The sequence below is a fragment of the Rhinoderma darwinii genome, chromosome 6 (genome assembly GCF_050947455.1).
Source record: "Rhinoderma darwinii isolate aRhiDar2 chromosome 6, aRhiDar2.hap1, whole genome shotgun sequence".
Lineage (NCBI taxonomy): Eukaryota > Metazoa > Chordata > Amphibia > Anura > Rhinodermatidae > Rhinoderma > Rhinoderma darwinii.
The window spans coordinates 49,978,684-50,005,172 of record NC_134692.1 but is presented as its reverse complement, the minus strand read 5'-3'; the positions used below and the strand labels follow the sequence as shown (position 1 = coordinate 50,005,172).

Below are 26,489 nucleotides of genomic sequence, written 5' to 3'. Positions count from 1 at the left end.
TGCCGACATATTGGAGCCGTTTTTTCAGATGTAATACGAGGCGTAAAACGCCTCCATTATGTCTGAAAATAGGTTGTGTGAATCCAGCCTTACAGCGACATTTGTTTTTTTCTGTATACATAATGCCTTTATTAAATCTGTAATATCTAAAATAAAAATCAGGAACATTACCTAATTGCTAATATTTGTTTAAAGGAAATAAATAATTTATACAGAGAACACATTCCATACGTCCGCACCCACAATCACTTAGGGTCTCTTCATTTATTATTATCTTACCTGGTAAGTTTTAACCATATTGGATGTGACTGCAAACACAACTTGGATGTTATTTTGTGAAAGCTTCTGTGCCAGCTGCCCAACTGATGGGTAATCCTGTTTGAAACCACAAACACATTCAGTTTAGAAATAACCGAATAAAATATATTTAATACACTTGATTTTCTGTTATATTGCTTGGGATGGACTGTTGGTTTTGCTCAAGGGAAAGTTAACATCTAAAGGGGACCCGCCACCATACGGCAATTATCAATGGAAATATTGAGATGGACACAGTATTACGGATTGTTACATTTTTATTTTTTGTTAAAGTTTGTGCCACATAAGAAAATGCCTCTACCAGTTGACCCAGGCCCGGGGGTCCCAGACCTCCTTGTCAAGCTCAGTTGCATGATAAGTAGAGATTTCCATTCACGCTTACTTGTCATGTGATTAGAAATAGGACTAAACTTAAATAGATACATAAAGGCTATCATGAATGAAACATTTAGCTTCACTAATTTTGATGTTTTAAAGTTGAAAGAAAATAATAAGATTTGATACAATTTTTTCGAATAAATAAGATAAAGCAAACGTACTATCGGCTAAAAGTTACTTAAACATAGAGTTTCTAATTAGAAAAAATATATATATACTACTTAATTTATTAATTTATCTTAACACAGGATTTTTATTTAGAATGACAATAAGTGGGACCCCCAGTGATTAGCTGTGATCTATGGGGATACCTGGAAACAAGTGTGCAGTTTCCTTGCAGCCCCAATACAGGGGAAAGAAAGCATTACATAGGTCCTTCATGGCAAGGGACGCTCTCTGTAGCCGCTCTTCAATTGGACTAAAAGATGAGGGTCCTGAACAGGAGAACCCATCTATTAACTCAGTATTACCTAAAAGGGAATTTGAAAAAATGTTTTTCTAAACTAGACAACCCTTAAGGACCGAGCCATTTTTCATTTTTTCATTTTTCACTCCCCATTTTCCAGGAGCCATAACTGTTTATTTTTCCGTCAATGGAGCGGAGTGAGGACTTATTATTTGCGGGACGAGTTGTAGTTTCTAATGGCACGATTTAAAGTACCATATAATGTACTGGGAAACAAAAAAATAAAATCTTTGTGGGCTGAAATTGGAAAAAACTGAGATTCCTACATTGTTTTTTAGTTTTTATTTTTACAGCTTTCACCGTGCGATAATAACGACAACTGAACTTTATTCTGCGGGTCGATACAATTATGGCGATACCAAACTGATATAATTTTTTATATATATTACTACTTTTAAAAAAGAACCTTTTTGTTAAAAAAAAAAAATTGTTTTTGTTTCACCGCATTCTGAGAGCCAATACTTTTTAACTTTTCCGTGGATTGAGCGGTGTGAGGGCTTATTTTTTGCGGGACGAGCTTTAGTTTTTATTGGTACCATTTTTTCATACGTACAACTTTTTTTTTTACAAACTCTTTATTTGGTAATGAAGACATAACAAATCAGTAGACATTCCCACATATCGGGAGCATATATCGCTACGTAGAGCTCTGATAACATTCTCAGAAGAAAACATTGTGATAGAGATTCATTTCTAAACAGGTGTTGCTGGAATATCTCATATTATCAATAACATTGTTATATCAATACATTAAATGATATTTATGAGTCCAGTGTAACGATAAAACACATAACCCCTTCCTAGTGTATGATGAAGTAAAACTTAGTAAATGTGTGTCTCTAGAAAAAGTAGGGTTTTCCAGCCCACGATTACAGAGGCCGGCTAGGAAGAAACAACTATTAAACCAAAATCTACTAAACATGGTGCAGCTATCCGTAGTAAAGACTATTTCTGTCCTAAACTGATGAGTTCTCAAAGCTAACTGAAGGCTCTAAGCGATTTCTATGAGGTCCAACTGATCCACTGGGCTTCACATTGTGGTAATCTGTTTTCCAGAATACTAATTCATTTCTCAAATTGGTGTATCTCTTTAATTTTATTCAGCTTCCTTGGGAATGGGATAGATAGTGATTTCCAGCTAATGGCTACCGTCCATTTGGCTGCTGATAAAATATGCGAGATTAATTTTCTATTTAGTTTGCGTACATCAGGAATTTCTGCATTCAGTATCGCTGACCAAGTTGTAACTGTAATTTAGAATTGATAAGGCGCTCAATTCGTTTCCAATGAGCCTGTACTACTGGACAGGACCACCAGAAATGAGCCATAGTGCCCCTCTCCCGATACGTACAACTTTTTGATCACTTTTTATAAAAAAAATTTGTGAGCTAAAGTGACCAAAAAACAGCAATTTTGGCAGTTTACATTTTTGGGTTTTTACTGAGTTCACTGTGCGAGTTAAGTAATGGTATATTGTAATAGTTCAGACTTTTATGGATGCAGCGATACCAATTTTGTTTCTTTTTTTCAATACTTTAGAGGAAAAATGGGAAAAGGGTTTTGTTTTTTTTAAAACTTTTAACCCCTTAGTGACCAGCCCATTTTAGGCCCTAAAGCTATTTTATTTGTTTTTCTATAGTCGCATTCAAAGAGCTATAACTTTTTTATTTTTTCATCTACATAGCTGTATGAGGACTTGTTTTTTGCGGGATTAGTTGTACCTTTTTAATAGCACCATTTCAGGGTACATATAATTTTTTTATTAACTGTTATTAACTTTTTTTGGGGGGATTATAAAAAAAAAACGAAATTCCACCATTGTTCTATGCGTTTTTAAATTGACGCCGTTCACTGTGCAGCATAAATAACATGTTACCTTTATTCTATGGGTCGGTACGATCACGGCGATACCACATATGTAGAGTTTTTTATGTTTTACGACTTTTGCACAATAAAAACACTTTTGAACTAAAATTATTTGGTTTTGCATCGTCGCTTTCCAAGAGCCGTAACTTTTTTATTTTTCCATCAATGTAGTGATTTTTTCAGTTTGTTTTTTGCGGGACGAGACGTAGTTTTGATTGGTACTGTTTTGGTGTGCATGGGACTTATTGATTCATTTTTCTTATGACTTTTTTGTAGGGCAATGGAAAAAAATGTCAATTTCGCCATTGTTTTTTGCGTTTTTTTTTACGGTGTTCACCTTGCGGTTTAAATTACATATTAACTTTATTAATTGAGTCATTACAGTCGCGGCGATACCATATATGTGTACTTTTATTTATATTTACACTTTTACTAAATAAAACCACTTTTTATAGAAAAAAAATTATTTATTTATTTACTGTAATTTTTATTATTAATCTTTATTTCACATTTATTACTTATTTCATTAGTCCCACTAGGGGACTTTACTGTGCGATCTTCAGATCGCTGCTATAATGCTTTGGTATACTTCGTATACCAGAGCATTATTGCCTGTCAGTGTAAATCTGACAGGCAATCTGTTAGGACGTGCCTCCGGCGCGTCCTAATAGGCATATGTCCAGGGCAGACCTGGGGGCTTTTATCAAGCCCCCGGCTGCCATGACACCCCATCGGAGACCCGCGATTGCATTTGCGGGCCGCCGATGGGTGACAGGGGGAGCTCACTCCCTCTGTAAAAAAGTTAAATGCCGCGGTCGCTATTGACGGCGGCATTTAACAGGTTAAACGGCCGCGATCTAAGTAAACTTCGATCGCAGGTGTTGGAGCAGGAGCCCAGCTGTCATCAGACAGCAGAGCCCCGGCTCCAGCCTGCACGGGACATCCGTGCAGGACTTAGACTAGGCTAACGTGAAAAGGCGTCAGCCTAGCCTAAGGCCCCTTAGTGACCAACATGAAAAGGCGTATTGGTGGTCACTAAGGGGTTAATATATATATATATATATATATATTTTTTTTTTTCACTACTAATAACTTTATGGAACTTTTTTCTACACCACTTATTAGTCCCCCTAGGGAACTTAAACCAGCGATCGTTAGATGAGCTGTGGTCGCGATTGACTGCAGCATCTGAGGCGATAAACGGCCAGGAACAGCGCGATCGCTGTTCCCGGCCGTTAGTCTGGGCCGTCAGCTGTAAAACACAGCTGACACCCACAGGGTATGGAGGGCGCTCAGCCTGTGAGCGCCTGTCATACTTCCCTATGACACTTATCACGTGCATGTACGTGATAATGTGTCAAGGGATAAAGGGGTTTGCGCATGATCAATATTTATTACCTATAAAGAGGATAGGTAATAAATATCTGATTGGCAGGGGTCCAAGCGCTGGAGCCCCCACGATCCCGAGAACAGGCTTACCGGACCTTCCCCGTGTGCACCTTATGAATGGAGTAGTACTGCGCATGTTCAAGCACCTATCCATTCATTTTTTAATGGGGCTGCCGCAGATGTCCAGGGTTCTCCTGGACAATAACATTCCACTTGAATAGGACAAACTTCAATACCAGGCATAACCATTGTTCCTAAGTCAACAATGAAGGGGGCAGGGCACTCACCCTTCACTTTCCTGGAGGTCGGAACCCCACCAATCAAACATTGATGGCCCATCCTAACGATATTAAAGTCTTGGAGAATTCCTTTAAATTATCTCTATCTATCCTTTCATTCATACTAGTAAGGTAAAAGGATGTTCTCATCATCTTCTCAAAGATAGCCTTACCGTTAAAGGACTTAAAGAGGCTCTGTCACCAGTTTATAACTTCCCTATCTCCTACCTAATCTAATAGGCGCTTTGATGTATATAACTACTGTTTTGTTTGTTTTTTATTATTGACCAAGTTATGAACATTTTTCGACTTATGCAAATATTTTCTAAATGCCCACCAAGTGGGCGTTGTATAGAAATGTGTATGATGCTGACCAATCAGAGTCATACACTTCTCTTCATTCCAGCCCAGCTTGATTCACAGAACAGCGTGATCTCGCGAGATCACGATGTGACGTGACTTCCTCTTGCAGGTCCTTCACAGAGTGACGGAAGACTGAACAGACATCGCCTCCAGCCGTACCAGGACGTTTATCGGAATCTGCAGCGGCTGGAGGCGATGTCTGTTCAGTCTTCCATCGCTCCGGTGAAGGACCTACAGGAGGAAGTCACGTCTCGCGATATCACGCTGTGAATCAAGCTTGGCTGGAATGAAGAGAAGTGTATAACGCTGATGGGTCAGCGTCATACACTTTTCTTTACAACGCCCACTTGGTGAAAAGTAAAAGTTGGGCATTTAGAACAAATTAGCATAACATTTGAAATGATCATAACGTGGTCAAAAATGTTTTTAAAAAAAACAACAACCTGTTATCTACATCAAAGCGCCTATTAGATCAGGTAGGAGATAGGGCAGTTATAAACTGGTGACAGAGCCTCTTTAACATCAACAGCATTAATCCTGAGCCATATTTCTGCAGATCCTAAAGTTATCAGTTCTTATTATTAATGATCTACTTACAAAATGGACAACAATTCATAATTCATATAGTACAAATCATGGCCTATAGTACATTCACTTACAAATTCATTACTTTTCTTGTATATGTTGTCTTCCAGGTGACACATTCCATTATTTGGGGTCAGAATAGCTGCAAGTTTCCCATCGCCAGCAATATGGAAACCATCATCTGTAGCATATACCAAAAGCCTTGTGACATTCCTCCATCCAATCTTATCCTATGCAAATTCAAATATTATTTAAGGTAACAGCATACATAAAAGCATCTTAATTTACTGTTAGCATCGCTTTAAATGTAGGAGCATTCCAATAATAAGTTCTGGGGGAATATCAATTACCTAGTATTTGCCCTCTGAATCCATCAGTAGACAGGTCTAACCTGTAGTCTATCAATGAAGTGCAGCATACAGGCTGCTGTAAACTATGAATCCATAGGGCAACCAAGGGGGTATTTTTCAGCTGTTACTCCCAAAATTTATGTCCAACTCCTAAAATCTCATAAGAATTTTGATTGTTATTATAAAAGAGTATATGTGCGATTTGGATCTTACACTAGTGTTAACTGTCAACATCAAGCAAATCCGTCAGATTCCAGGGCCCAGTAAGCTTAGAGGGCCCATAGTGATCTGGATAAGTACTGTATGCTTTATGCTTGTCAAGCCGAGTGTTGGTAGACAAGGGTCCCACTGTCTCCCTGTCTCCCAAAAGCTAACATACACTTGGAGCCAGCTCTGGTTAATTGCCAGTGGTGGTTTTGACTCTAGTGCCAAGTTTCAGTAATAATATGACATCTCTGGTGCCACTTGTACTAAACAGCCATGTCAACTGCTGGGCAGTCAAAGGCAGGGACCACAGAACCACATTTCTATTAATTAAATTATTTATTTCAGATATAGTATTCAGCTTTGAAAACAGTTTAATAAGCATCGGAAAGGACATATCTACATCTCTCACCCCACAAACAGCCACTTGCATCATGGCATCCAGTCCACCCTCTGGGGAATCCAAGTTTCCAGATATCCACTGCATCCCAACTTGCTCTTTAAACTTGTTTCCATCTCCCGTAAGGTTGAGGATATGCTTGAAGGAGAATGGTGGCTGACATTGCACGCTTTTATCTGTGCAAGGGTGCTTCAATTGCTCTGGGTGCGTGCTTACAAATGGAAGCACAGTCTTGTCCACAAAAGAGCCAAAACCTGAATCACAGGAGCCATTTAAAATTATATACAATCAAATGAACGCTAAAATTAGAAAATTCACAAAAATTTTCTCAAAATCCAAGCAATTCTGCTTATCTTCACCTCTCCTATTTTGTCTCGTATTGAAATTAAAACTGAGAAACATATAAAAAAAATAATTCTCTATGTCCTGGCAAATCAGCAGGAGCCTACCCCCTCTGCTCTATTTGAAGTACGACACAAAGATTTTTAAACCACACCCCTTTACTAAGCCACACCCTCTCAACCGTTTACTAGACAAAAATGGAAGAGATATTCACGAAATTAACCACTGTCTTTTCTGCAGGATTTTTGCAAGACTATTTGTTTTAAGAACATGCAAAAAATCCTGCGGGCTAACTAACAGTGTAGGCAAAATAATCTCAGCGGGTCCTGCGTGTCTCTGACACGCAGGATCCACCTGTAATCTATCACATCTAAATTCATAACATAGATGTGATAGATTACAGGTGGATCATGCGTGTGAGAGACACGTAGGACCTGTTTTCACTGAACCCTGTCAGTCCCGCGGACCTGAGGGGAACAGGATTTAGCGAACGATACAGCTGCTCTGTATAGAGAATACAGAGCAGCTGTATCTCAAAAAGTTAAAATAATTTTTAATAAAAACTATTTATAAACTTGCACCAATCACACTGGTTGTCCTTTTTATTAAAAAAAAATGCCTTTCAAAGGTTTACATAGCCTTTAACTTTAGTGACCATAAGGATAACACACTCTAGCAATTAGGAATTTAGGACATTGGTCATGAAAGAAGTTGCTCAGATCATACATAATCATAATACAATATTACAATAGTTAATTGATGTATGTGCAAATCATTAAAATAATCAGGGAAAAAGCATTTGCTCCTATGTCATATTTGTCACCCTGAATTTGATCTGATAATTAAGTATAATACAATAACTGACAAAGGGAACTTGAGTAAACACAAAGCACAATTTTCTAATTACTATACTTAAGGGGCAAAGTTGTCCAATTGTACGGACAGCAAAGCTAGCTCGATGCCTACAGTGTAGATTAGCATGACTTTCCACAATATCCTCACTGTAGTATATCAGGGATGACTACACTGTAGATCAACATGACATCAGATGTACAAATGTTCAAAACAATACAAAGCACAAAGCAAATGAGGCCCCATGCACACGTTCGTAGATTTCAACCATCCATAAATAGTGTCTGTAAATACGGATCCGTGGTCATTTATAGTTATCCGTAAATCATCCGCATATACGGAACAGTGTCCGTAAATACAGTCTATTGTGCATCCGCAATGCATCCGTATTTACGGATCCCCAAAAAAACAAAACAGGGAGGAATCTTGGGTTATCCCCTGGCGTCACATAGCAATGCTTCTGTAATTACGGACGGCTATGGATGCGCATCTGTCTGTAATTACGGAAGCCCCCATAGACTTCTATGGGGAGCCCGTGCTGTAATTACGGACAAAAAAAGGACATGTTCTATCATTTATATGGCATGGATACCCATCCGTAAAAATCTGGAAAGGTATGCGTAGCCCATAGAAATGAATGGGTTCGTAATTACGGTCCGTAATTACGAATGAGACATACGGTCGTGTGCATGGGGCCTTACACATAGATGCAATTAATACAGGGATGGATTGATTTAATCATATACTGTCCATTTATTTTGTACATCAGATGTCATGTTAATCTACATGATAATGATGCTCTGATATTTGTCAGAAGTCTGTGGTCTCGGTCCATAACTGATTTCCTGAATGCAAGGGCTTTATAGGGCGCTAAGCCCCTTTGGCACTGGAAATATGACAAAATATTCTAAGCACATTGTCAATGATTGGAATGGTCCATTAACAGAAATCTATGAGCATTACCAAAAGGGTTCAAATGCCCTATAGAGCAGTGGCGTTGCTAGCACCAGGCATCCGGGGCATAAGCTCCAGATTGTTGACCCGGTGCCCTGGATCCCCAGGCGACAGCCAGATTCAATTGTATCTGCATTCTCATGACGCAGATACAATTGAATACTATGGCCGAGCAGGGGGCTATCAGCTCTTTGATCCACCATTCACTAGGCTACAGGCCAGGTTAGGTCTAAAGCCTGTAAGACGCTGGCACTGGATCCCTGCGCAGTCCGGCACGGTGACGTCACTGCATTGCGCTGGCCTATGCAAGGGTCGCTTCTTGGTGTCTCCTAGGCTGCAGGCCAGAAGAGGCTGTGAGACTGTGCAGCTGTTTTTTTTATTTGTTTGGTAGGCACTATTACTTAATGGAGGCACTAGCTACAAGTGGAGGTGTGGCACCATCTACATGGGGGGGAACTATATATAGTTGGGTTGCACTATCTACAGTGGGCACTGTATGGCACTATCCATAGGGGCACTGTGTAGCACAATCCACAGGGGGCACTGTGTGGGACTATCTACAGGGGGATTATGTGTGCCACCATACAGGGAGTGTGACAATATATACAGGGGGCACTGTCTGGAGCACTCTCTACAGGTGTCTTTGATTAGAGCCCCTAGACATAACTTCGCTTTGGTCCCAGAAATGCAAGGTTTGTCCCGTAGGGTAAGTACAAGTATACTTATTCCTGGGGCCCTGTATCTAAGCCTATTATGTGCGATACCGACTGCTGGGGCCCTGTATCTAAGCCTATCATGTGTGATACCGTCGTCTGAGCCAATGTATCTAAGTCTATTATGTGTGCTATTGTCTGCTGGGGCACTGTATCTAAGTCTATCATGTGTGATACTGTCTGCTGAGCCGTTGTATCTAAGCTTATCAGGTATGATACGGTTCGCTGGTTCCCTGTATCTAAGCCTATCATGTGTGAGACTGTCTGCTGAGACAATTTATCCAATTTTATCCAGTGGTGTAGCTATAGGGTTCATAGTCTTATAGATATGCTGTCTTTGATATAATATATATATATTATATATATATATATATATATATAGCAGTAAATAGGCAGCACTCACAAAGGCTTATAGTGAAAAAAGAGGGTGCTTTATTGACCTCAAAAGTGCGACGTTTTGGCTCACACAACCTGAGCCTTTCTCAATGCCGCACTTTTGGGGTCAATAAAGCACCCTCTTTTTTCACTATAAGGCCCTGTTCACACAGAGTTTTTGGCAGGCAGAAAATTCTGCCTCAAAATTCCAATAGGGCATGTCGCTTTTTCCCGCAAGCGTTTTTTTCCACTCGCAGGAAAAAAATGCCTTCGCCTCCCATTTAAATCAATGGGAGGCATTTTCGGACGTTTATTGGCACATTTTCCGACGCGGTTTCCGCATAAAAAAAACTGTGTAAACAGGGCCTAAGCCTTTGCGAGTGCTGCCTATTTACTGCTTTTTGTCTAGAGGGACAGTGGTCAGTTCCCTAAGGTTTGCACGCCCTTTTATTTAAGCCTGTGCTGCTGGATTCTATTTTTGTATCTATATACACATATATATATATATATATTTATATTTATTTTTACGCGGGGGTCAACATATGTCTTGGGGCTTATGCCCCTGATACTTTAAGACCCTAGCAATGCCCCTGTTATAGAGCCTGTTAGTTCTTGAAATTAGGGGTAGTCCGTGATCCCAGACATCACTAATGTTACGTTCTCCGATGTATTTACGACATTTCAGAAAATGATTTCGAGAGATCAGATTCCTTTTACAAAACAATAGAATCTCACAAGAGGATTGTAATGAGCTATTAAAGGGATTTTCTCATAATGATCATCTATCACCAATCCACAGGATAGCTGATAAATGTTTGATCGGTGGGAATCTTACCGCTAAGACCCCCACCGATCCCGACAATGGCGGTTCCTGAGTGCCCTATGTGAAAAAGCAGTACTGTACATGTCCTGCCACCGCTTTATTTATTTTCTATGTGGCTGCTGGATATAGCCAAGTTCAGAGCTCGTCAGCCCCAAGTGAATGGAGCGGTGGCTGAGCATGCACATTACTACTGCATCACTCTGTGACCCCCGTTCTCGGCATTGGTGGGGGGTCCCAGAGGTCGGACTCCCACCGATCAGACATTTATCCCCTATCCTTTGGATAGCTGATAAATCATCACTATGTGAAAACCCCTTTAACCCCTTCCCCCTGCATGCATTCTGGGCCCTAATGACCAAGCAATTTTTTTTTTTTTTCCCAACGTCATATTCGAAGAGCTATAACTTTATTTTCACGTGGACATGGCTGTATGAGGACTTGTTTTTTGTGGGATGAGTTGTATTTTTCAATGGCACCGTTTTGGGGTATGTAGAATTTTTTTATTAACTTTTATAAACTTTTTTTTGGGGGGGGGGGATTTAAAAAAAACAAAACAGCAGTTTATCCATTGTTCTATGCGTTATACATTTACGCCGATTACTGAGTGGCGTAAATGACATTCTACCTTTATTCTGTGGGTCGGTACGATTACGCGATACCACATATGCATCTTTTTTTATGTTTTAATACTTTTGCTGAATAAAAACACTTTTGAACTAAAATAATTTTATTTTGCGCCGCTTTCAGAGAGCCATAACTTTTTTATTTTTCCGTCAATGTCGCCCTATGAGGGCTTGTTTTTTGCAGGACTTCATTTCTACCATTTTGGGGTACATGGGACTTATTGACTAAACTTTTATTATTATTTTATTGGGGGAAATGGGAAAAAATAGCAATTTTGCTGTTTTTTGCGTTTTTTTTTTAACTGGGTTCACCTTGCGGTTTAAATAATATGATAACTTTATTTTTTGGGTCATTACGATTGCGGGGATAACATATATGTGTAGTTTTTATGTTATTTTTACACTTTTACTAAATAAAACCATTTTTTTTATGGCAAAAATGTTTTCAATTTTTTTAATGTGTACCTTATTCATTTTTATTTCACGTTAATTATTTTTTCAGTCTCACTAGGAGACTTCACTATGCGATCTTTAGATCGCAGATATAATGCTTTGGTATACTTTGTATACCAAAGCATTATTGCCTGTCAGTATAAAACTGACAGGCATCTATTAGGAGGTGCCTCTGGTACGTCCTAATAGGTATATAGCCAGGGCAGACCTGGGGGCCTTTGTTATGCCTATCGGATGCCCGCAATTGCATTTGCGGGCCGCCGATGGGTGACAGAGGGAGCTCACTCCCTCTGTAAACAACTCAAATGCAGCGGTCCCTAATGACCGCAGCATTTGAGGGGTTAAATGGCCGCGATCAAAGTAAACTTCGATCGCTACAGTTGGAGCAGGAGCCGCCTGTCATCAGACAGCCGAGCCGCGGCACCAGCCTGTACGGGAGACCCGTGCAGGACGTTGAAAAAGTATACTACAAACGGTTGCTGTCAGCCACCCTTCGCCATATACTCCCATATTAAAAAAATATGAGGACGCACATACAAGTGAATGTGGCTGTCGCTAGCCCCCTCCTATGCTAGCGACGCCACTGCATCTGCCAGTGACAGTGCGCGGGCTTTAAACTTTAGTGAGTGGGCGGACTGTGGAAGGTGTGCGGCTGCGCACCTTATAGGGAATACTGGTCACACATCCCTCCCCTAGGGGAGGGCCGTATGGGGGAATTATATTGCAAGGGGAGGTCAGATTGTCTGACTGACTGCTGAGGGCTCTATAGGGGGGTCTGAGTGTCTGACTCTGACATCTTTGTGGGGAGGGAGATTCAGTTAGTCACTCAGACCCCCCTATAGAGCCCCCAGCAGTCAGTCAGACAATCTGACCTCCCCTTGCAATATAATAACTACTGAGGGCTCTATGGGAAGGGGGGTTATACTGTAAGGGGGGTCTAACCATCTAAGTGACTGCAGAGGACTCTATGAAGGGGGGAATAATCCCCCCATCCCCCATAGAGCTCTCAGTATTTATTATACAGCAGGTGAGGGGGGTTGAGCGTCTAACTCAGTTTAATGTTGGCTGGGGCAGGGGGCGAGTACAACACTAACCTCCTAACCTTGCCGCATGACCACCACCCTGCTCTCCTGTTCCTCTCTGGCGGGGCCTGCAGCATCAGAGAGGCGTGTCCTACCACTAGCAGACGTGCCGCTAGTCTGCTAGCCCTATCCCGCCCCTGCAATTGCTGTACCTCCCCTTTTCCCCATTAGCAGCAGCCCTATTCCATCCCAGCCCGCCCCTGCTATTGCTCTCCCTGCCCCTCCTCCCCATTAGCAGCGGCCATCAGCAGCGCTACAGTGCTGCATAGTTCTCAGTGATTTTTTAAATTATGTGCGGTTCGGGAACCTTGGGCCCTGGGCGGCCGCCCGAACCACCCATATGATGATCCGCCACTGCCTTTGTATCTCCACGGTTACAGACTACAAACACATCCTGCGCATAGTTTGATCCTGCAGTCATGTGTTACTGCAGTTTATTTACCCACTTTTTTTTTCCACCAACAGACAGTAGAAGAGAATATTCCATGGCTGGGATCCGCTCTGTTAACCGGAGAAAAGAGTCTCTGCACAGCCTTTGGAGAATCCAGCATCACCCCCTTTAAACCTTTTCACTTTGCTAATATTCCTGATTAAAAAATCCTACCATTTTGTGTCTACAGCTCCTATGCTATCCTATGTATCTCCATAGTTATAGACTACAATTACATCCTGTGCATAGTCTGATCCAGCCATCATGTGTTACTCCCTTCCATTTACGCCCTTAATTTTCACCTATAGACAGTAAAAGAGAATAGTCCTTTGCCCGGGACCCCTCTGTTTTAAACATAGCAAGGAGTCTAGACCATTTTAGAACTGAAAAATAGGTTTTTGAAATGTTCTTCAAAATGTGAAAAATTGCTGCTAAAGTTAAAAGGACGTTCAAAAAAATTATACCAACGTAAAGTAGACATATGGGAAATTACTATCTGTCTTACAAGCAGATAAATTCAAACTTAGAATGTTACGTTTTTCAAATTTTCTATATTTCTAGTGTTTTTCACACAAACACTAAATGTATTGACCATATTTTACGACTAACATAAAGGACAATGTGTCACAACAAAATAATCTCAGAATCGCTTGGATAAGTAAAAGCATTCCAGTGGAGGGGGCTTAAAGAACATTTCCTACTAAACAAAAAAAGAATGACCTATACATAGAGTCTATTGGAGTCTCCTCTTCTGATAAAAATGCAATTTGCTTGTCTATAAGTCATAAGCTTCTGGGCAAGCGGAGTGACAGTCAATATAGCCCCTATTTAAGCTCCCACAGGAACAGTCACCCAAGTCCACAAAAGAATATACAGACATAGTGCTTTATCTCTGCAGATATAGGCGGATTTACCAGTCAGTAGTATTGGACAGCTGGGCAACAATTTCTGTGGAAGCTTTACTGACGGCCATTAACGTTTTTAAGCCCAGTGGAATAATTCCTTGGTCCCTTTATATCACTGGATTGTAGTTTTAACAGTAAAACCAACACACAAACAATTCTTACCTATCTGGGCAGACTTGGTAATGCCATTCAATGCACTAAGTAACTGGTTTCCAAGCTCTTTTACATTCACAAGATCATCAAACATGGAGTAGGAAAGGTCCATTAGGTAGTAGAGGTCAACAGGATAACCTTTTGCTCTTTTAAATTGCACTTCAAACTCCCCAGTCTCGCCTGATGATGTTAGAAAACAACGTTCGATTACATATACAAAGTATTCAGTTCTGTGCAACTCCAAGTAGAGTCTATTGGCCAAAGGGGAAGTAGGGTTACATTATGATGCCTTACTATGAGGATCATTCTTTTTTAAAACCTTCAATTATGTTATGCACCACAAAGAAAGGAGCACGTTACCAAAAAGTATTTAATAAAGTCTTATTTACAAAACAATTATAAGCAGTAAAAAGGTTTTCTGAATGTGCATAACATCCCTATAGTTTTCCTTTTGGTGGTATGTTTTTTTCACAGTTTTGTAGCTTTGGAGTGTACCTCCCATAAGATTTTTTTTTCTTTTTGTACAGAAATCTCAGCAGTCCATAGTTACCATAGCGGTCTGATTCATATTATACATCATATGTATGTAGAATAGACCCCTAAGGGCAGAATCAGTCCTCTGATTTTTTTTTTTTTTTAAAGGAACAAGTGTTATGGGATCAGAAGATCAAAGCAGCAACGCACCAAACAAACAACCACAAAGCGTGTTGACAAAATACTCTTTTTAAAGGTGCCAGCTTCTTAAAGACGAAGTAACACACAGAACATTTTAACCTTTAAGACTGTGATAACAACATGGATTTTGCTTGCCATTTTTTAGTTTAATGATAATTGAAACTGATCAGAGAGAAGCTTTACTTTGGAATGCCCTCCTGCCTGAAAGCTTAAACTAAAGCCTCATAACCATGGGCATATTATGGCTCCGTACAACCTCGGAGCCGTAATAGGGCACATATAGTCTTCTTTGGGGCTCTACTGTACCTCTGTATGCATCTAATTTAACAAAGAGGCAAAGTGCCAAATCGTGCCGTGTTCCATCAGTGCCGTATTACAAAGGTATTCTTTCTTAAAAGCATAGATTATAGTGGCGCAAATCTCCAACATTTGGCCCACAAAGCATTATATGGCACACATGGAGACCATACAGCTATCTAATACAGAATTATAGTTGCAGCTAATACTAACGGTTCATTATTGCACTTCCAAACAAAAATATGTGTGTGCCACTACCATTCTTGTATGTACCAGGGGAGGTGTCACTATCCATGTCTCCACAAACCTGGAAAGATGCCTTAAAATCTTAAGCAAAAATTTTCATTTTGTTTCTGTTTATTTTGTGTTTTTTACCTGGTCTCAATTGCAGGTCAATATGTTTAGGTGTCAGCTGTGTCCCATCATTTAGGTCTTGAGTATCTATATTGAGAGTTTCACTGATAGGGTCAATAATATTGCTCTGATCACAGCCTAGACTAAGAAGTTGCGCAGTGGTGTCACATCGTACTGAGTCGGACTCCCCTGCTTTGGTGAAGTTCTAGAAATCAAACATTTAAAGAAATTAGGCAACATTACAAATAATTAGCTACATTAAAAAAATGAGAAAAAAAACCACTTCCTCTAGAACAACAACAATATATGAGTGGTACATATGTTTTTTACATTGCCCATTACAGCAGATGTTAAAAGTGTACCGCAATGTTTTCCACAATAGTATTCAGTGATTAGGGAAATATTATTTATACGATGTCCTAACATCATTTTTAAAGTGTCCCTTAACAGAAGCTTCTCTGTAAGGTGTCATGCACACTCCCATATTACGAATACATGTTGGACGAATCAATAGTTAGCTCATACTGTACCTCTCATGTGCCTTCAATTTTGTAATGACACAGAGCTTTTTCTCATGAATTCATACAAAATCTGTGAGGACGTTTATCAAGGTTTCTTGGTCCATCATTATGTAAAGTCACGAGCTTGTATATACCTTGTGCAGAAGGTATAATTGACAATGGTTCTGTGCCTCGCTTAAAGTTAACAGTGTGGTAGCATTTTTATTATTTTCTCCCATTGCTCCTTCGGAATTTAACCTACATTTTTTTCACACTTAGCTTTTTTGACGGGAAATTGCTAAATTAATTTTTAATTTTATACAAAGTGAAAATAACTCCAGTTGTACCTCCCTGCTTAGCCAATTCATAGGGGTGAGTCTAACATAGACGTAATGTTAAATCAGAAGAAATGTCACAGTTGTCAATGTTGGTACAAATGTTTTATGGGGGAGTAACTCTTCCTCATGCAGTTGTTCAAAACTTTTGAAGCTCCCACCAGATAGTATGTAAATAATAAACCTAATACCTTGTATTTCCTAATGTCCATATCCCTCTAGTTTCAATAGATTGGGATATTTAGGATAATGCCAATGTATATCGTACAAGATGAAGGCAGTGTCCTTACCTTCCACCAAACTTTAATTATAACATTTATTGAAGGTTTTTTTTCTACTGGTCACTCTCGTAAAACCTACTTCTGGGGCAGCTAATAGAATCTTATTCCCTACCTGTATTAATACTGACCTCCCTCTACCCCTTATATCCATTGCTTTCTCTGTTGCCCAACACTAAAAATGCTGGCGTTTAGAGGTTACATAGTTATATAGTTAATAAAGTTGGAAAAAAGACATAGGTTCCTTAAATCCATGTTAATCCAGAGAAAGGCGAAAACCCCTCTGCTGATAAAATTGCTGAATATTAGAGCATTAAATTCCTCCCCAACTGAGGAAGTATACCCAGAGATTTCCGGACTGACAAATCAGCCTCTTCCTTACCTAAATACAACATTTCTAATTTAATGTAGACCTGTTTTATTCAAAATTAGGTTCCTGAAGATACCATTGATTTTTAGAAAAAGGAGCCATGTGGTATCCAAGTCCATGATTAATGAACATACCATAATTATGGTATCAAGGTAATTTTGACAAAGTTTGCCCCACCAATAGTAGATAAAGGTACCTTGCACCCAGGGCCAGCTTTATGGGTGTGTGACTTGTGCCATTGCCCCGGGGCGCATCACTCCAGCAGGTGGAAGTGGGTGCTGCACTTGCTCCCTTCCCCTGCTTGTGTTTCAGAAGCGCCCAGCGACTCAGCAGCTGCATTTCCGCCCGGGTGCTTCTTCTCTCAGTGGCATCACTACCATTGTAGAAGCCTAAGTGGCTGCTAGCGGTGACACTGGAAATGAGGGCGCCCATGCCGCCCATCGGGACAGGCCCAGCCCCCATGTCCGGCGGCGCCGCTAGTAGCCGCTGTGGCTGCTACAGAGGTAGAGATGCCACATTCAATAGTATCTGCGTCCTTAAGACACAGATACTATTGAACACTATAGCAGAGCAGGGAGGATTCTCCCTGCTCTTCTATCTACTAGCGCCACTGTAGCTCTATGAAGGAGCGGAAGCCCCCTGTGGTCAGGGATTCTGCTCCTAGACGGAGCACTTGATGTCTCTGTCCATATATGGACAGTGACATCAGGGGCAACTCCTGAAGTGGAATCCCCTTCCACAGCGTTGCCGTTGTGGTGGCTGGTGATTCGGCTCCAGGAGAAGCCAACAGAGACGTCAGGTGCTTCTTCTGGAGTGGAATCCCCGGTCACAGTGTCGGCAACGCTGAGGAAAGATATTCCGCTTCAGGAGTTGCCCCTGATGTCACTTTCAATATATAGACAGACATCAAGCTCTCGGTCCAGGAGCTGAATCCCCGGCCACAAGGGGATTCTACTCCTTCAGGGAGCTACAGTGGCCTATCTACAGGAAAGGGGGGGGGTGTTATCTACAAGGGGACTGTGTGGCACTACCTTCAAGGGGGCTGTGAGGCACTACCTACACGGGGGCTGTGTGGCACTACTTACAAGGGGGCTGTGTGGCACTACTTACAAGGGGGCTGTGTGGCACTACTTACAAGGGGGCTGTGTGGCACTACTTACAAGGGGGCTGTGTGGCACTACCTACAAGGGGGCTGTGTGGCTCTACCTACAAGGGGGCCGTGTGGCACTACCTACAAGGGGGCTGTGTGGCACTACCTACAAGGGGGTCGTGTGGCACTACCTACAAGGGGGTCGTGTGGCACTACCTACAAGGGGGTCGTGTGGCACTACCTACAAGGGGGTCTTGTGGCACTACCTACAGGGGGCCTTGTGGCACTATCTACAGGGGGCCTTGTGGCACTATCTACAGGGGGCATCTGTGAGTGGTGTTCTGATGGTCATTTTAGTGAGAGTGGCGGGCTGATGGTTATTTTACTGTGAGTGGGGGGCTGATGGTGTTCAAGTGGTTTCCACCTCTGACCTCCAATTGAAATTAGTAGGAGGCAGAAAATACCTGCGGCGCAGGTTTTTTGTCTGCGTCTTTTGCATTAGCTTCAACGGCTTAAAAAATGCAAAAAAAAAGGATGTCAAATAACGCTGTCAATTCAAGGAATTCCTGAAGGAATTTTGAGGCCGATTTTTCTGCTTTACAAAAAACGCTGTGTGAACATACCCTAAGAGTGTAGTGCTTGTTTTTAGTCGTTTTCTGTCTTTCTCTAAACAATTTTTGGTAGGGGTGCCTCGAGTCCGAAGAGGTTGAAACTCTGTACTAGGCTACAGGATCACGCCGGCCTACGCAAGGATCCCGTTGTCAGCATTGTGAAGCAGCTCAGTTCATCATGGGCCTAGGTGAGTACAATGGTTTTTTTGGGGGGGCGCTGTCTTCAAAGGGGAGGTGGGGGCTGTATTACACTGTCTACAAGAGGTAGCTGGGGGGCTGTATGGTACAGTCTACAAGAAGGAGGTGGGGGATTATTGCACTGTCTACATTGAGGAGGTGGGGGATTATGGCACAGCCTACAAGGAGGAGGTGGGGGATTATGGCACTGTCCACAGGGAGGCTGTATGGCACAATCTACAAAGGGGCACTATATACAAGGGGGGCTGTGTGTGGCAGCCAGGGGAGGGGGGGCATTATACTGTGTGGAGACCACTAAGCGGACATTATACTGTGTAGGGGCAATACAGGGGGCATAATACTGTGTGGGCACAATTAGAGGACAAAATACTGTGTCCTTGAAGGGGTTCTAAAATATTATATTATTAAATATTATTATTATCATACTGTATGGGGGGCACTAAAGAGGCATTATACTGTGTGGGAGCACTATATAGGGCATTATAGTGTGGGGGGCACTAAAAAGGGCATTATACTGTTTGGGGGCACTAAAAAGGGTATTATACTGTGGGGGGCATTATACTTTTTTATGGGGCACTTATTTTATGATGGGGTGGGGTGCCAAAAGATAATTTCGCACGGGGCGCCATCTATCCTAAAGCCAGCCCTGCTTGCACCAAGTGAACATTTTCTGTGTGAGGTGTTGTTATTGGCAAGAGATTAGTTTAATATAGGCTTCCACTCTTCAGGATACAACTACTCCTAATAGAGTTGAAGAATCCAATCTATGCTGGTGGAGGAGGTTCAAGGGGCAGAATAACGGATTTAGAATTTATCAACAGGGCAGTTTTTACCATCACCAATGTATACATCACCTATAAATGTTATTTATCAATATGCATTGATTGAACAGTTACCTACTAGCGGAGGAATATAGGGAAAGTGAAGAGGCTGTCTTATACTACAGGACAATGCTAAAGAGTGCCTAGCAAGGCACAATAGTCGCTGAGGAATAGTAAAAGATTTCATGAAGGTATGTTTAGGATATTATTTTGTTTGCTATTTACTATTGATTGGGTATCATTTATGATAAGCGTGTAAGCGATTATAATAACAACTCACCACTTTCTTGCACCAGGAGCAGTGTGGACCAGACTGGATACATTCTTGACAGGTATTTGCTTTAATCTTAGTGCATACTTCTGCTGTAGAAGCTGTAAAGAAATGTAATTTATCTGCATTATAAGTGTTTCAGGTATTAAGTCTGTTTTTATAATTTGTGTAGAAGAAGGTAGAAAAATAGGAATACTTCCCCAGCACTGTCTCTTTGCAGGCAGGAGATAAAATAATGTATTTTTTAATCAGAATAAGCTACGCGTTTTTTTGCCTGATGAAGAGGTCGGTCCGACCGCGTAACGCGCAGCTTAATTTGATTAAAACATATAGTATTTTATCTCCTGCCCCCTATGGACTGATTGCTATATACACTCTGCATGTATCTTCTATGCAAAGAGACAGCGCTGGGGAAGTATTCCTATTTTTCTACCTTTTTCTACACTCATCATAACACGGTGCCCGTGTGGCTCCCGATAGGAATCCTAGCTGCAGTCTCCTATCCTGTCAAGCAGAAGAGGGTGTTGTGCCCCCAGCACAACACCTTTTGGTAAGCATAATTCTTACCCCCAAGACCCTATTGGCTTTCCGTTTTTATGATACACTATGTGCACTGGGCGTTCTCTCTCTCTTTTTATTCCTTCGCATTTTAGATGTATTTATAATTTGTTAGTCTGCAAATGTGGACATAGCCTTAAAAAATATATTGCTCAAGATGGGTTCTAGGACCAGGCTTGTAGAGCTCACACAAGGCCAATTCTGCAAAAAATGGGTTCCCTTACAGTGGATTCACAATTTGCAAACAGTTTATAAAATAGTCTAAGCATTTTTTTCCAGACTCTGGCTTGTATAAGAGGTGGGCACTGGGGATCCCCTTTAAAAAAAAGAATATGTGAGTTCTTTCCAGATGCATGATGGATATATTACAAAATAGGGCATATTTAAACCTTTCATGACCAGGGTGTTTTGGGTTTTGATGTCAAGAGCAAAGTTTCACCTTTTGAAAGGCATTCTAAAGGTAAACATTTTTTTTTAGTTCTTAGTCTACCCCATAAATAAAGTTTTTCTTTTTTTGCGGTGCACATAGTGCTTTCCTATTTAAAATTCTGACTTATTTCTATTATTCTTTGAGGTCTTATTTAGGGAAAATTATCCGAAAAAAAAATCAAAACTTTTTACATTTTCTGTTTTAAGGTAGTGTGTTTGATGAATAATACTTAACCCAAAAATTAACCTATAATTGTCCCATGCATTTGATGCCGAATATGTGTACATTGTGTACCGTGTGACTAGAATAACAAAGGACATCGCTATATAGCTAAAAACAATGACCCTATTCTCGTTTTACATAGATCTCCCTCGCTTAGATTAACATGCAGCATCTGTACATGGGCATTAATCATCCAGTTACAAAATTTTCTTTTTTTTATGAATGTGCAAAAGCAGATAGGGCTGGGGTAGAACAACAGATTCAAAATGAATTTGTGGGCATGTGGGATTGCACTTTCTTGTGGGGAGGGGGGTTTTTTTCAATTTTTATTTAACGTTTTTTATTTCTGTATTATTTCTCTGATTTTATTTATTTATATTTATTTTATTTATTATTTTACAATTTAGTATATTTATTTATTCATTTGTTTTCCAATAATGATGTACAGGGTAGCAAGGAGCACATGAGCTTTGTTTTCCCTACTGTCCCAATATACAGATTACTCAAAACAGTGATCGAACAGCCCATTAGATCACGGTTACCAATCATCTGTATAAACAGACATGCAGAGTAGGTGAAGATCGTATCTTCTCTCCACTCATCTGATGAGCCCCCTATCCACAGGGAATCCCTATGATATCATTAATAATATGACAGGGGTACCCTACCAACCAACCAAATGCAGAAGCAGCGCTTTTGAATTTGGGAACACAGCAATCAATATGATCGCTGTGTTCAGGGGCTTGTAGTGACAGTAAACTGATTATTTCAGTCCTCTGTCACTGACAGCCTGAATCCTGCCAATGGCACTGTGTGTATGGGCTCTTAGTGCAATAAAAAGAAGCATGTAAATTAACGGGCTAATGGTATTTATGAACCAAGGTATCTCTGGGGAATAAGTTGTGTCATCTTGGATCTCTTGGCATGAACACCATCTGTTTTTATCTGTACTGTATGTATGTTTTTGTAGCATATAATTTATCCAGGCATTTCTACTCTGTTTATCTGGTTAATTCATCCTTATGGGGCCTCTGGCTTTTCTCCCTTGAATCTGAACAAGGTTAAACAAATGTTTGCTTTTCTGAGTAAGGGTATGTTGACACTGAGTGTTTTCAGGCGTATTTCGGGGCGTTTACGCCTCGAAAAACACCTGAAAAAACTGAAGCAGAATGCCTCCAAACATCTGCCCATTGATTTCCCGACGGCGTTCTGTTCAAACGGGGCGTTTTTTTACGCCTCGTTTTCCAAAAACGGCACGTAAAAAGACGCCTGGGAAAAAGAAGTGCATGTCACTTCTTGGGACGTTTTTGGAGACGTTTTTCATTGACAATAGAAAAACAGCTCCAAAAATGGTCGTAAAAAACGCAGCGAAAATCGCAAGTGGCTTAAAAAACATCTGAAAATCAGGAGCTGTTTTCCCTTGAAAACAGGTCCATATTTTCAGACGTTTTTGAGTTTGTGTGTGCACATACCTTTATACTGTTAGTACTATCAGGCTAGGGCTCCATTTTAAGGTGGCAGTAAAGTTGTGGTTATTACAACCGTTGTACTACCTCAAAATTTCTCTATGTGGAAACATTCTAGTGACAAGAAAGTTTATCTCAAGTCACCCATGACTTTTTTTTCCTTTATATAGAAACATTGAGGTCACATGTCGGTCACTGTAACCTGCAACCATCATTCAATCAGATTTCAAATATTCTGATGTCTTAATTTGACTATTGATTAATGCATTTAGTACAAGCAACAGGCAGGGCTATTTTGTTTTTGGGCGTTGTAGACTATGCTTTCCTTCACAGCAGAGAAAAAGGCATAGCGGAGTATACCAACTCCACAAGTCCAAAAGTACACTCCTTTGGCCTCGGTCGGGTGAATGGAGCCCTATTGATACGTTTGGCATATACCCCGGGAGCAAAAAGGGGCACATTTTCTGAGCGAATGTGCCTTATATGATAAATTTTTTCACAACATACATCACTGCCATTAAGATGAGATTTTAGTATTTGAAATGGTATATATGCATTTTGATCCTTTTTTTTTTTTTTTAGGGCTCCAATGCCTCCAAAATGAATAACAAAGTAACTGTGCAAATATTTTTCATTAAAAAATTTCCTAGAGTTATGTCTACAGCTCCTATACAGACCTATGTGTCTCCATGGTAACAGCACGTTCCCACTGCATAGAGTTTGTTTGTACTGTCATACTCCATTCCAATTGTCTTTTACGTCTTGCTAACATTCATTCGGTAGGTTACAAGAGTTAGGGAAGAGATGGAAGGTATGGTATTACTACCATGGGGACACATAGTTCTGCATGGCAGACAAGATGTAGGGTATTTTTAAGCAAAACTATTGGCTTTTATTTTAGATGCATTTGAGCAGAACAACAAAATTGGTTGCGAAGGTGTGCATGGCATTTAACCTTCAAAGGGGTTGTCCCGCGAAGGACATTTATCACCAATCCACAAGATATGGGATAAATACCTGATTGCTGGGGACCCCACCGCTTGCACCCCACCCCCCAATCACTAGAACAGGGACCCTCATGCTTCTGTTCCTCCTCACTGCATGACCACAGTGAGGAAAGTGAATGTAGCGGTGGTCACGCATGCGCCATTCCCTTCAATTCAATGTCTATAGGGCTGACGGAAACAGATGGGCCATCAACCCCAAAGACAATGAATGGAGTGGCAGAGAGCATACCTGACCACCGCTACAATCAAACTCCTCACTGCAGTTGTGCAGTGAGGAGGAATGGAGGTCTTGGGACCCCTGTTGTAGTGATTGTAGGCCCCCAGTGGTGGCCCCCTAGCAGTCAGACATTTATTCTGTGGATAAATGCCCTTCGTCGGACGACCAGTCAATTTTGGGCCCTCAATGTCTGTGGGGCTGAGCAATTTTTTTCATCACTCCATTCCAAGAGCCTAACTTTTTTATTTTCCCCTCAACATAGTTGTAAGATGCCTTTTTTTTGAGGGGCAAATTGTAGGTTTTTATTTTAGGGTACATGTAGTTTATTGGTCAACTTTTATAAAACATTTTTGGGAGATCTATTTTTACGCTGTTTACGAGCTGTATAAATTGCGGCAATACGAAAACTGTATAATTTATTTTATGTTTTGGCACTTTTGCACAATAAAAGCAAGGTTTATTGAAAAATAATTTTTCTGTTGCTGCATTCTGAGAACAACAATTTTTTTATTTTCCGTAGCTGTATGAGGGCTTTTTTTTTTGCCGGATGAGTTGCAGTTTTTATTGGCACCGTTCTGAGGTACAATATTGTCTAATATTAATATTTTTTTTGGGGGGGGGGCAGCAAATCTGCCATCTTTTTATTTTTATTTTTACATGGTGCGCCATTCAGTATAAATAATATGTAAACTTTATTCTGTAGGCTGTTACAATTTCAGCAATACCATATTTTTTATGGTGTACTATTTGTAAACAATAAAATATTTGTATTGAAATAATGGGATTTATTTATATAAAAAATTTGGAGGGGCACTTTTTTTTTTTTTTATGAACAAAGCCTGTGTGTTCTAAAGCATTATTGCCTGTCAATCCATTAGACCATATCTCTGGCATGGCTAGAAGACACACACCTATGGAAAACCTGGGGGCCTTTCTTAAGTCCCTAGCTGACAATATAACCCATCGGCACCAGTTTACTGCCAAGGGGAGCCCCTTCCTTAGTCAAACTCTTTAAATGCCGCAGCACCTAAGGGGGTTAATCGTCCAGGGTCAGAGATAATTTACAGCCGGGTGTTTGCAGGAATCGTGTGGGCGCTACATCTGTGCCCACCAAAACGTACTACGCCACTCTCATATGGCGTACCTACATTGTAAAACTTTACAATGTATGCCTAGGGGAAAAAATATTCCGCCACACAAGAAAAAGAGAAATCTATTGCGGAATATTTTTTGCATGTATATATTGTAAAAATACAAAGCAAATACGACACGTGTGAAAACAAGGCTCAAATACGTCGGCAAACATCTGCCCATTCATTTCAATGGGTTTGCCGACGTACTGTGCCGACGACCTGTAATTTTACGCGTCGCTGTCAAAAGACGGCGCGTAAAATAACAGCGTCGTCAAAGAAGTGCAGAACACTTCTTGGGACGTAATTTGAGCTATTTTTCATTGACTTCAATGAAGAACAGCTCCAAATTACGGCCGTAATTGACGCCTCGCAAAACGCGAGTACGAGCAATTACGTCTGAAATGCAGGAGCTGTTTTCTCCTGAAAACAGATCCGTAATTTCAGCCGAAATTGTCGATATTGTGTGCACATACCCTTATTATTTGGAAAAGGGAGTAAAGTCAGGTATTATTCCCTAATATTCATGTTTTAGTTTGTGAAATACATCATTGCTATTTAGGTTCACCTGCCCTAGAAACAAAAAAGATGAACGCAGTTACTCACCAAATTTGTAACTGATGATTTCAGCTTGTATCAACAGGAATATAATACACCAGGACATTTCCTGAAAAAAACAAAGATTTGATGATACAATTGCCTGCAGTATACAGAACATTTGAAGTTGAATCACATTAAGGCCCAGTTCATGCAGAGTTTTTTGGCGCAGATTTTCAAGGGAAACCATGTCAGAATCAGTGCCAAAAAATGTCCGAAATCGCCTCCCATTTATTTCAATGGGAGGCAAAGGCGTTTTTTATTTCCCGGGTGGCTTTTAGCCGCTAGCGGAGGAAAAAAACTGGCATGTCCTTGCCCATGCTGCTGTTCCACCTCTGATCTCCCATTGAAATCAATGGGAGGTAGAAAAAGCATTTTTCGCTGCATTTTTTTGCTTGCAGTCCTCAATCGCCGCGTGGGAAACACACAGCAAAAAACGCGTGAAAGCCACGGCAAAAAAGCGCAGGCAGGTCAAAATATGCCTCAAAATTCCTGAAGGAATACCGTAATACAGTAGCAGCAGTGTGGGTGAGATTTCAACATATCTCATCCCCACACAGCGGAAAAAACCCGCAAAAATACGCTTATAAATTGACCTGCTGTTCATTTTTTTTTTTGCCGCAGCATGTCAATTTATGCTACAAAATTGCACCTCTTGTGTTGCGGGTTTTCCCCATTGTGGTGTGTGTTGCAACAGTTGCTTTGGAATCGCAGCGATTCTAATGCAAAAATCGCAAGTAAAAAAAAAAAAGTTATGCTT

General features: G+C 40.7%; 1 protein-coding gene across 1 annotated transcript in view; it reads right to left on the bottom strand.

The window, feature by feature from the left end:
- ITGB2 (integrin subunit beta 2) overlaps positions 1-25,796 on the bottom strand; it is a 64,562-nt gene extending 38,766 nt beyond the window's left edge. The window contains exons 1-7 of the mRNA XM_075831197.1: positions 25,739-25,796; positions 20,112-20,203; positions 15,650-15,833; positions 14,312-14,482; positions 6,610-6,851; positions 5,718-5,873; positions 280-375 (exon numbers count right to left, since the gene is read on the bottom strand). Coding sequence (XP_075687312.1) covers positions 280-375; positions 5,718-5,873; positions 6,610-6,851; positions 14,312-14,482; positions 15,650-15,833; positions 20,112-20,203; positions 25,739-25,796 — 999 coding nt within the window. The remainder of the gene's footprint in view (positions 1-279; positions 376-5,717; positions 5,874-6,609; positions 6,852-14,311; positions 14,483-15,649; positions 15,834-20,111; positions 20,204-25,738) is intronic.
- Between the last annotated feature and the right edge of the window lie 693 nt (positions 25,797-26,489).